At 43.2% G+C, this 12,399-nt stretch overlaps 1 protein-coding gene across 7 annotated transcripts in view; it reads left to right on the top strand.

Annotated features, from left to right (window-relative positions):
• Dtnb (dystrobrevin beta) overlaps nt 1-12,399 on the top strand; it is a 211,532-nt gene that overhangs the window by 128,657 nt on the left and 70,476 nt on the right. For all 7 annotated transcript variants that reach the window (XR_007830408.1, XR_007830406.1, XR_007830405.1 and 4 more), the window contains exon 10: nt 12,074-12,151. Coding sequence is in view for 2 of the 7 variants with exons in the window: in XM_051142956.1 (XP_050998913.1) it covers nt 12,074-12,151 (78 nt within the window). In the remaining 5 variants the exon portion in view is untranslated. The remainder of the gene's footprint in view (nt 1-12,073; nt 12,152-12,399) is intronic.

Raw genomic sequence — 12,399 nt, 5'->3', positions numbered from 1 at the left:
AGAGTAGCCTATTAAATATATAATGAAAATCGAGGTATTTGGGAGGCTGAGGCCGTGCTGTAAGAACTGATGAACTGGGGCAGAGTGGTGATATGACAAGAGCCTTGTGTGGGAGAGCAACCATGGGAAAATCAGACGAGCATTAATAATAATACAAGGGTCTCTGGACACCAACAAACCACTATTCAAATAAGACTCAGCAAGCCAAGGTAAAGACCAGAAATGAGGATTTAATAGTTACTGACCCCACAAAATAAGTCTCTAAGCATCAGAGACATTTTTATCATGTGACCATTCTGCAGCCTGAGCTCTCAAAGCCTGCTCAGCAAGTCTCACTGTTTGGCCCTTTGTTTCAGCTGCCCCCTGAAGAGCTGTCTTGAGACATGGAAGGTGTGGACAGATACTGTTGGCCTGTCTTTATACCTTTGCATTCCCATTAACCCCATCCAGACCAAAAACAAAACGAAACAACAACATCAAAAAACAAAACAAATCAAACCTCACTTTCTCCCAGTGGCTCCCCAAATGGCTTCACAGACACAGGACTGCAGGCTACTCTCCCGTATAGTAGTTGGGAGCAGTTGGCGTGAGGAAGGGGAGATCCTGGGGTGGAGAGGGGACTTCTTTTTTCTTTTTTCTTTTTTTTTTTAAATAATTTATTTATTTTTATTGTATGTGCATTGGTGTTTTGCCTGTGTGTATGTCTGTGTGAAGATGTGAGATTTTGGAGTTACAGACAGTTGTGAGCTGCCATGTGGGTGCTGGGAATTGAACCTGGATCCTTTGGAAGATCAGTCAGTGCTCTTAACCGCTGAGCCATCTCTTCAGCCCCGGAGAGGGGATTTCTGAGGTCCCTGTGGGCCTTAAGTCATTGACTGGGTTATTGATTTGCAGTAGGACTTGGATTCTGATGCAGGTGAGTATTTTCAGTTTTATACTTTCACCGAGCACTGCCTACTCCATATCAGCTGCATTTGACTGCCTAAGGGGCTGACTGGTAGGGAGGACCACTCTGGGCTTTGTGCCTGCTCTTGCCCAGGATGTCCTATGAGGCAAATTGCCCTGTGCTATGTGACGGCTGTGTTTCCTTGGAGACAACTGTGCAATGCCAAAGACATCAGTCCCACAGAGAAAGAAGCAGCATCTGCCGTGGAGGGCAGAGGGCAGAAGCTTTTCCTTGCCTGTGTGTTTTTGCTGCTGGACTGATGGTGGTTGTATTTAGTTTTGGCAAGATGTTAGAGTCTTGGATGATCTAGAAGCCCTGGAAGTCCTCAGAGTTGCTAGGAAAGGGCAGCCCACTACATCTTTCCCGTCCAGGAGAATCACTGAGAGTTACAGGGTATTTGTGTTTATTTTCAAAGACAGATTTCAGTAGTGCCCATGTGAACAGGTCAGAGGATGACCTTACATCACTCACTGCTCTGAGCAAGAGCTTTTAGGGGAGGCATTTACATTTTCTTTTAAGTTATGTGTGTGGGTGTGTGGGTGTTGTTTAGGAATAGAGGGTATTCTGGATAGCCTGGAACTCACTCTATAGCCACAGGTGGCCTGGAACTGATTCACCTGCCTCTAATCCCCGAATGGTGGGATTATAGGTTACTATTAAGTAGTTAATTTGCTAATTGTTTCATTTCATAATTTGATCCTTTTCTACAGTTAGAGCAATGTTTCTCAGCATGAGGATGTGACCCCTTGGGCAGTCGAATGACCTTTTCTAAGGGGTATCTTGCATAACAGATATTTGCATTGCGATCATAACAGCAAAATTACAGTTATGAAGTAGCACTGAAAATAATTTTTTTTGCTTGGGGGTCACCACCACACAAGAAACTGTGTCAAAGGGCCACAGCATTAGAAAGGTTGAAAACCACTGAGCTAGAGAAAGACACCTAGGTTCCTCTCCATGTGTCTGGATATAGTGTGTAATGGTAAATGTACAAGAAATAATATAGGGTGGTACATGCCTTTATCCTAGCACTTGGGAGGCAGAAGCGGTTGGATCTTTGAGTTTGAAACCAGTTTGGTCTACAAAGTAAGGTCCAGGCCAATCAAGGCTACATAGTAAGACCCTGTCTCAACATCCCTTTCCCCCTCAAAAAAAAAAATTAATTACTATGCAGCTGGCAAGGAGGCTCAGCAGGTAACTGAACCCCTGAATGTAGTTCCTGGGGCCCACATGATGGAAGCAGAGAACTCCTGCAAGTTACCATCTGACATCCACACATGTGCTGTGGTGTACACCCTCCCCCACCACACGGTAAGGAAATAGACATAGTTTAAAAAAAAGAATTAATATGCTAAACCTTTGCTTCCTGAAAAAAGAAATCATTAAATAAGATCTATATCACAAATGGGTTATGTTGAACTACTAGAAATAGCGATTGAAGCATAATTACTAATTGATTGATTAACAGATTAATTACAGTCTGTTTAGATTAGATGTTGATTTGGAAATTATGCATGTCTTCTGTGGGTTACTCTTCTTGAATGACTGTTAAAATGTAGTTCCTGGATGTCAGAGAAACCTCACTGGTGGTAAGTATGTGCAATATTTTTGCTATACTGTAACACCACACTGACTTTTCAAAGATTTATTTAGTTTTATGTGTGTTGGTCTTTTGCCTGCACCTATGTGTGAGGGCGCCATATCCCCTGGAGCTGGAGTTACAGATGGCTGTGAGTTGCCATGTGGGTGCTGGGAAGGGGACTCAGGTCCTCTGGAAAATCAGTACATGCTCTTAACCACTGGGCCATCTCTCCAACCCCCAATTATTAACCTTATGACTTTCAAAAGGGTACTTTAGTTTTTTGTTGGTTTGGTTTGGTTTTAGTTTTTTTGAGATAAGATCTCTCTAGCATAGGCTGTCCTGGAACTTACTGTAACCCACGCTGGCATGAAACTTACAACATTCTTCTTACATAGCCTCTCATGCTGAAATTAAAGGTAAGAACCCCATGCCTGGTTTAGTTTATCGTTGAACTTCTCTGATTTAGCAGATCGTCATAGAACCTACTAGAATAATAGGAGGTAGTTTGTAACTTAAGTAGAGATAGAGCGCAAAGCACCACACTATTCAAAGAGGATAGATATGGTGAGCATCGCTTACCATAACTATTGCCTGCAGACACAGCATTCTGTGAGAAAAGAATAGAGTCATAACAATGAAAAGAACTTTAGGCCCTGCCTGTCTTAATATTTCACCACAGCAATAAAAGTCTCTTCACCATAGTGATGGCTGGTTTTCTTTCTAGACAATATTATTTCCACTCGTGAGATTAAGGAATAGGTTTATAAATTTGTGAGAATAATGACTAAGTAGAAAGAAAGAAGTCTTAGGCTGGGGCTTGGGCTGATGACTCAGTGGCTTGTTTGCTGTGCAAGTATAAATACCTGAGTTTGGATCCCCTTTCACACTAACAGAAACAAACACCAGAAAATCTGTTAAAGATACCCAAGTGCACATCTGGGACCTGGCTGCCTAGGTGGAAAGTTGTGGGACTGTGAGCTTAATGTCTGTAACTAAAAACTGCTCTGAGGTCCTGGAGCAAATTCACACACAAACAGTGTGAAAATCAAGGCAGGGCTAAGGTTTATAGCAGGGGCAGCCCTGACAGCCAGGAGCTGTCACTCCTCCACAAAGCTTCCACAGCAGCGGTGCTGTGCATGTGATGAATTCAGAAAGCCAAAGCATGGGCTGCAGAGATGGCTCAACCATTAAGAGCCCTTACTGGCTCGAGAGGACTCAGATTTGGTTCCTAGCACTGAGATGGCAGCTCACAGGCCTCTGTAACTCAGTTCCAGGGGATCCAATGTCCTTTTCTGACCTCCATGGCACTGCATGCAAGTGGTGCATATACATACATGGTAGCAAACACACTCATGCACATAAAATTAAAAACATGCCTTAAAATAACAAAAAGCAAGGTGTAACTCTTAGTGACGGTCATGTGCCCATTGCTAAATTTTTGTTGGGTTTTAAGTTGGCAATCTGGCAGATAATTGGGTCACTAATTGGTTTACTAAGATTAGGAACCTAGATGAGCTTTGAAATTATGATGGGATTTTTAAGTCATTCTAAATAAAACAGAGATACATTTTTGAAAGAAATAAGTTATTCTGTTGTATGTAGTTTTCTTTGTAACAGAGTAAAAGTTTACCCAGCACTCGGGAGGCAGAGGAAGGCAGATCACTGAGTTCAAGGCCAGCCTGGTCTACAAAGCAAGTCTAGGACAGCCAAGGCTACACAGAGAAACCCTGTCTCAAAAAACCAAAACCAAAACCAACCAAAAACAGAGTAGAAGTTCAGCTGCTAATGGTGGCACACACTAGTAATCCCAACGCTATGAGGTTGAGCTGCTAGAATATGGAGCTCCAAGCCTGCCTGGGCTGCATATTAAGACCTGGTTAAAAAAAACGGACAAACAGATGCCAATGATTGTGTGTGGATGGACACTGAAAATGCAGTGTTAATGGTGTCATAGAGAGCCATACTCTGGGACCAGTGTTGCTGTTGCTCCCTTAAAAGGTTCCAATAACTATAAGCTAACATTCTGTTTTTAACGTGTCTGTGTATTTGAATGTTTATGCATGTGAGTTCCCCAAGGAGGCAAGAAGAGGGCATCAGATCCCCTGGAGTTAGAGTTACAGGCAGTTGTAAGCTGCCCTGATGTAGGTGCTGAGATCTCAACTCCAGTCCTTTGTTAGAACAGCAAGTACTCTGGTTGTTTTCCATTTAGACACTGAAAAAATAGCTTTAAGTCAGCATTTTGCTGAAAGGGCAGCACTCAAAGGCAGTTGAGGCACCAAAGCACCAGCCTTGAAAACAACGAGAGCCGCTGCCTTGGTTCACATTACTGGTCGTCTCACAATTTGGCTTTGTAACCTCAAGAACACCATAGCTCTAGGCAGGCATGTGGATCGCTGTGAGTATGAAGCCAGCCTTGTCTACATAGAGTACCAAGACATCGGACTACAAAGAGAGGCCCTGTCTCAAAATAGATAAATACATAAATAAATAAATCATTACAGCTCTGCTCTACCTCCGTTTTTAAACATAAGGTTTAAATGTGAGTCCCTGGAAGATATCTGCACTGAGACTGGTACCTATTCAACACTTAGTACATATTGCTGTTGTTAAAGACACACTGCACTGCTTGTCACTGAGCACAGATTAGATTAAATGGAAGAGAAAATGGCAGAGCAATTAAGTAGAGCGGGAGATGCCAGTTTCCAGTGCAAGGATGGGAAATCCCACCCCAGCTGCAAATGTATATATAACATTCACCAAGAGTTTCACTAACACTAAATTCACACATTCTCTGCTTCTGCACTTGACTGTGTTCGCAACATGGTGCTGACTCAAAACCAACACATACTCACTGAGTACTATGCTTGGCACTTGAAAGATGACAACAGAAATACCACACAAGTTTCTTACAGTCTAAGAGCAGCGATAATCCAGACTTAGCCATGGTGTTTTCTTTACTTCCTTTTAGGGGGGAGAAGGGATGTTGGGAAGATGTGAAACTTTGGAGATATCCAAACCAAGTAACAGGTCTGTAAACAGAGGGGATTCAGGCACACAGCCCCGAAACGGCAGGGGAGTAGTCTGCAAGTGTTAGTATCCTTTTGAGACAGGGCCCTACCTGTCCTAGGCTGAGTCCGACCCAAGGGTACCTTCTGAGTACTAGGTTTACAAGTCTGCACCACCATGACCATTGTTTATTTGGCATTTGCTTATGTGTTTATTTCAATCCAAGTGCTAGGAATCAAACCTACAGCTATGCATCCTAGGTAAGCAATTTCACCACCAGCTGAGCTGCTTTCACAGCCCTGCTTGAAATTTGTTTGTATTGATTTATTGATTTATTGAGACAGAATTTCATTCTGTAGACCAGGCTGGCCTTAAACATATGGAATGCGTAGTAGCCTCAAACTTGAGGCAATCCTTCTACCTCAGCCTCCTTGGTTTTGGGAATGGAGGCATAAGCCAGCACACCCAGATTATACTTATCTTTAAAAATCACAACTACAGCTGGGCAAGGGAGCCATTTGTAATCACGTGTATGTGCAGTGTATGCATGGCTGGTGCCGGTTAGGTTTCCTAGGACTGGAGGTATGGACAGTTGTGAGCTGCCATGTGGGTACTGAGAATTGAACGCTGGTGTTCTTATCCAGAGTCATCTGGTTACTAGGAATTTAAGGCTAGCCTGGGCTATAACATGAGCATGAGCTTAAATAATAAACAAAAAAAGTAAACAAAACCCACCAATTAAAAAAAGAACAATAAGTCAACCAAGGTCACATTGGGTTATTTTGTTTGTTTTGTTGTTGGTTGGTTGGTTGGTTTTTGTTTTTTGTTTTGGCTTGGGGATACCTGAATCTTGCCTCAGGATCCTGAGGAGAGAGAGAGGATTGCAAGTTTGAAGTCAACCTGGGTAATTTAGGAGACTTTATCTAAACCAAACAGAAACAATCCACAGGGCTTATTATACTGACTGAGCTTCCTTCATGTCCTGGCCCTCACCTACCTTTCCTGATACACATTTAAGTGCTTTTGAATCTAATCAAATGTACTGCACCCAATGTGCCATGCATTTTAAAATACCCTTTCTTTCATAATGCTTTCCTGCGCCTGGGAGGCTCTTCTCATTGTCACTTCCTGTGATCTTTCAGACAGGAGCACACTCTGATCTTCCTTTGGTACTCCCAGTGCCTGTGTTTGCGCTGCCACACCCTTACTTGGCACTGTGATTGCATATCTGTCACCAAATATTTATAGTTAACTATTGAGATAAAGAGTCTTATGTTTTATGAATATGCACTCATGAAATAACCTCTTATCTTTTTATTAAGAAATAAAAAGGGGGCCTGGAGAGATGGCTCAGTGGTTAAGAGCACTGCCTGTTCTTCCAGAGGTCCTGAGTTCAAGTCCCAGTAACCACATGGTAGCTCACAACTACCTATACCTTCTAATGCCCACCTCTAATGTAATAATGTAAAGGTGTACATGCATATAGAACACTCATATAAATAAATAAAATCTTAAAAAAAAGAAAGAAAGAAAGAAAGAGGACACCCGACACTAAAGCAGAGGCAACAGATCTCTTTAGGTTTCTGTGAGTTCAAGGCCAGCCTGTTTACATAGTGGGATCCTGTCTCAGAGCAAACAGACAAAATAACAAAGACCCAGGGAGATGACTCAGTGGTTAAGAACACTGGCTTGTCCTAGGGGACCTGGGTTGGGTTCCCAGCACCCACACGATGCTTCACAACCATCCATAACTTTAGTTTCAGAAAATCAAACGCTTGCTTCTGACCTCCTTGGGTACCAGGTACACATGTGGTGCACAAACAGTCAGGCACATAAAAAAAGTAAAATAAATAAATGTTAAAAATAAATAAAATGCCACTGTGTCCACAACATAGATGTAGTCCAGTGATTGAACACCTGCCTAGTATACCAAGGCCCTGGGTTCCACCCAGAATTCCTAGCATGTAGGAGGCTGAGTCAGGATTGTAAGACTAACCTGGGCTATATAACAAGATTCTGTCGCAATACAAACAAAAGTCAAAAAGACTCTCGGGTTGGGGAGACAGCACAGTGGGTAATAATGTCTGTCCCACAAGCCTGAGGCCTGAGTTTGAACCCTCAGAACCTGCATAAAAAGCCAGGCTGGTGGGGACACACACTTCTGTAACCCCAGTGTTGTAGGGGGTGGAGACAGAAGAATCCATCCCTGGGGCTACTGGTTGTCAGCCTCTCTCTAAGTTCAGTAAGAGACCTGTCTCAAGGGAATAAGGTGGAGCATGGCACATCAGGACAGCCAACATTATCTGGCATCTGCATGTGTGCACACCTGCACACATGTATACATATACCTCTGTATCTTTTCCTCACCCCCACCTCCCTCAAGGGGGGGCCTCCCAAACATTTTTAAAGTCTCTCTTCTGAATGGCAGATTATTTTCTATCTTCTACCTGTATCATCTATCTGCTTCTATCTGTTCATTTAAGGAGGGTTATCTTTTTGGAAAAGAGGGAACTTTATTATTTTTTACTGTGTGTGTGTGTGTGTGTGTGTGTGTGTGTGTGTGTGTGTGTGTGTATGTATACACACGTTTTGCTTGTATGTGTGTGTGTGTGTGTATGTATGTATGTATGTATGTATGTATGTATGTATGTATACATACCATGTGCATGCCTGGTGCCTACAAAGGCCAGAAGATGGTGTCAGATCATCTGGAACTGGAATTAACAGGCAACTCTAAGCCACCATGTGGGTGCTGGGAATCGAACCCAGGTCCTGTGAAAGAGCAGCCACAGAAGCATTTGCTAAGAATGCTTCAGTGCTATTGGCTTTCCCAGTGGCCTTCGACTCTGGTGACAAGCCCATTCTGAGGACCTTCTTGAGACTTCCATGTGCTAATTTCGTTGTTCAGTAAAGCCTCATTGTCTCTTTAGTATGAGGTCAGAATCTAGAAAGGATGTGGACTTGAGGGCATGGTATTAGACGTTTCCAGAATACAATGTAGCCATGAGTATCTGGCTTTCCACCTTAGGGAAGAGGCTTTTCTATGTGTGAAAAGGAAATAAATAAATAGTTGGTTGTGATATTTGCCAAGAGATATGAAGACTTTCATGGCATCAGACCAAGCTGCTACAGATCATGACATTTTTCTCACATGTACTCATGTTCAAGAAATTAATTTTTTTCTATTGTATTTATTTATTCTGAGAGTGTCAACAAGAAAATGGATGCAGTAGTTTCTTTAATATTGAAGTAAAGCAGATAACTACATTAGTTCTGAAAGCAACAGGGAATGTCATTATTTTGGAAGTGGATGTTAATAATACACTAAGAAACAAAGCCAATTTGTCTCTGGCCGGCATATGTCCGCTGCGCGAGGAGTGTGAACAGCTACTCCTCTTATTCCATAGGAAACATCTCCTTGTTTCAAGCAGGACAATTAATTTAAAAAACCCAGAGGCAATAGTATAAATTTAGGACTAAAAGTAAGCCAATCCATCTATTTATTCTCTTCCATCATTAGTCAACCTAAAGCAATTGATTAATTGATTATAACTCAGTGTGGCCATTAGCATTAACATGTTTGAAGGCTAGATGTTTGTCTGGAGACAAGAAGTCATATGAATAGCATAGAATTGAAACAGCCTGGGAAGGTTTATTTCTTGTGACAAGCAGAGCCAAGCAAACACTGTGGCTCAGCACCTGTAAGGGTGAAGCAGGGTGCTAATTTGGATAATCTGCTGAGACCCCACCTTTAAAAAGAGAGGGGGAGGAAGAGAAAGAAACCCAAAGGCCTAACTGCCTCAAATCTACTCCTGCAATTCACCTTCCATTTTGAATTTCCTCCTTTAAATGGGAAATAATTTTTTTAAAGGTTCCCTACTCAGAAATTAAATTAGTTTAAGGAGAAAGTGGAATGCCATGGGTAGATGGAGAGAGTTCTCTCTCTTTTCCTCTGGATGCTCTGCCTCTCCCTGAACTAACTCCCCAGAGCCTTAATGTGAACGTACAGTGCAACCTACAAAACAGTGAAGTAATAGCCACAGCTGTGACTAGGCAGTGCTCATGTAACTTTCTCAAGCCATTTTGTGCAAGTCACTCTCTCAGAGCAAGGAGGCCCTGGAAGCTAAACAGGTATTTCTTCCTGGAGCTTGGACAACTTAGCAGTGTCTGCACTACTAAAGACAATGGCATCCCTTTCCCCAGCAGCCCTTAACTGCCAGCCATATCTCGGAAAGGAGTAGTGCCCCATGAGCCCCTCTCCCACCCACAAGAAAATGCTGGCAGGCCTGGCTCTGTGCAGGTTGTATTCAGGTAAGCAGAGTGCAGTGAGTTCATGACTGAGCCAGCGTGTCATGTCAGATGTGCAGAAGACAGTGTTTCTCAGCACCCTTCCTCTGTACCAGCTCCTCTATCCATCCCTTCTCTCTTTTGTGATGTTCCCTGGGCCTTGGATGGGCAATACAGACATCCACTCAGGGGCCAGCACTCACAGTCACTCAGCTCTCAGGTCTTTGACTAGTTTATAAGTTCTCCCTGTAACTCCTGCACATTGCCCAAAGCAGCTTCTCTGACAACGACTGAGAGCAGCACTGGTCTCTAAGTACAGATGTATTTAAGAAGGTAGTTTGTTTGTTTTTTTAACACATTTTTATTGAAAAATAAAATAATTCATATTATATCTCATTTTCTATCCCATCCCATGCATCCTCCCATTCCTCCCTCCCTCCCACTTTCACCCTAATCCCCCTTCCCTATGACTGTGACCGAGGGGGACCTCCTCCCCCTGAATATGGTGCTAGGGTATCAGGTCTCTTCTTGGTAGTCCACTATCCTTCCTCCGAGTGCCATTGGGCCTCCCCCACAAAGGGACATGGCCAAATATGGGGCACCAGAGATCCTGTGAAAGTCAGTCCCTAGTCTCCACTTAACTGTGGAGAATGTTCTGTCCCTTGGCTAGATCTGGGTAGGGGTTTGATGATGACTGCACATTTTGTCCTTGGTTGGTGCCTTTGATCAAGCAGAACCCCTGGGCTCAGATCCACCCATCGTAATGTTCCTCTTGTAGGTTTCTAGGACCCTCTGGATCCACCTACTTCCCTATCCCCTATATTTTTCTCACCTAGAGTCTCAATAGGATGTCCTCACCTCTTTCCCACTTTCCTGGTAGGTGCAGACTTTCGTGGGACCTGCCCCTTGGGCTAGTGTCCAATTATAAGTGAGTATATACCATTTGAGTCTCTCCGCTTCTAGGTTAGCTCACTCATTATGATCATTTCTAGTTCAATCCATTTGTCCACAAATTTCGGGAATTCCTTGTTTTTAATAGCTGAGTAGTATTCCATAGTGTAAATGTACCATAAGAAGGTAGTTTAATAGCATGTCAACATAGCAAAAACAACAGTAATGGTTTCCCCACATGACCTGTGATCTCCCTGGCCAGGTTTATAATACTGGCATGGGCAGAGTCTTGTTTTTTATTTAGTATTTATGAATCAAATACTTGGGAGTCTGATGTGGTGGCACACATCTATAATTCCAGCACTTAGGGGGTAGGGGCAGGAGGTCAGGAGTTCAAAGTCATCCTAGGCAACCTAGCAAGTTTGATGCCAGCCTGGGCTATATGACATCCTGTCTTGGGAAAAACAAAACAAAAATTTTTAATCTTTTAATAAAACATTCACAAATTAGATGTAACAGAAGAACTTCTGTAACTAACAGAATCTCAGGAAAGTAGCATATGGGCATTCTGACCTGACCGTAGAGATGGCTCCGTGGGTGAAGACACTGTGCCCACACCATAACGCGCACATGCTCACACATATACATGCGCACGCTCACATGCACACACACTCACACATGTTATTTTTAAAGGAGAGGGAAAACAGATTAATGAAAAGTAAGTGGCATGAGCTGGTTTAGTGGCAAATGCCAGCCATTCAGGTTGCTATGGTAGAAGGGTTTCTGTTCTGAGGCCAGCCTGAGCTCCATAATGAGACTGTGTCTCAGAAAACAAACAAACAGAAGTCAGGATGGGATTGTAGCTCAGTGGTAAGGCACTTGCCTAATATGTGCAAGGCACTAGGTTCAATTCCCAGTATACCACCACCACCAAAAGAATAGGCATACTAGGATTTTATTCTTTTATACTAAAACTATAAAGCAGGAGCAAACAAAGTTCCGTCTGAAAGTAGGCTTTTCCTTTTGTGTGTGGGCGGAGAGGAGAGACAGTCCACTCACTGTGGCCCAGGCTGGTATGAAACTCAGCTTTCTGAGTACTGGAATTCCAGGATATGCAAATATACTCTTCTCCAGAGTGATGTCTTTATAATCTGCTATCTCCCGATATCCCATAGCTCTGTGGTGCTGTGGCCTTGTAAGTGAGCACCCCTTCTTGTTGAATTTATTTCAGCTTGAAGAATCTATCTCTGAACCCACTGCATGGATCAGGAACTGTATGTAGCTGGCCCTTTGCCTGCATTCTTCCTTTGTTTCCACCAGTCCTGGTAATTTCTAATGTAATGTAAATTCTTTTCTTTCAGTCCTCCTCGACCTCTGACCAATATGAATGACGCTGTGGTTAGCCACGTGTCCTCTGGAGTGCCCACTCCCACTAAAAGGTAGGTATGCCTTGCACCTTGAAGCTGGAAACAGACTTCTGTCACTAATGTGATTGCACTCCCAGAAATGAGGCTTAGGCCAAGTGCTCTGCTGGCCAGGAAGACTGGCGCTCCTGACCCTGCTGACAGTCTCTTAATATCATTTTCTGCTTTTAGTCTCCCCTCCCTTCTGACTCAATACAGCTGTTGACATTCAGCTCTGACTAGGCCACAAGTGGAAATGCCATTGTGACAAGCAGCAAACAGTA

The sequence above is a fragment of the Acomys russatus genome, chromosome 1, assembly GCF_903995435.1.
Source record: "Acomys russatus chromosome 1, mAcoRus1.1, whole genome shotgun sequence".
Taxonomy (NCBI): Eukaryota; Metazoa; Chordata; class Mammalia; order Rodentia; family Muridae; genus Acomys; species Acomys russatus.
The sequence above is the reverse complement of the archived record's forward strand: the minus strand, read 5'-3'. Positions and strand labels throughout refer to the sequence as shown.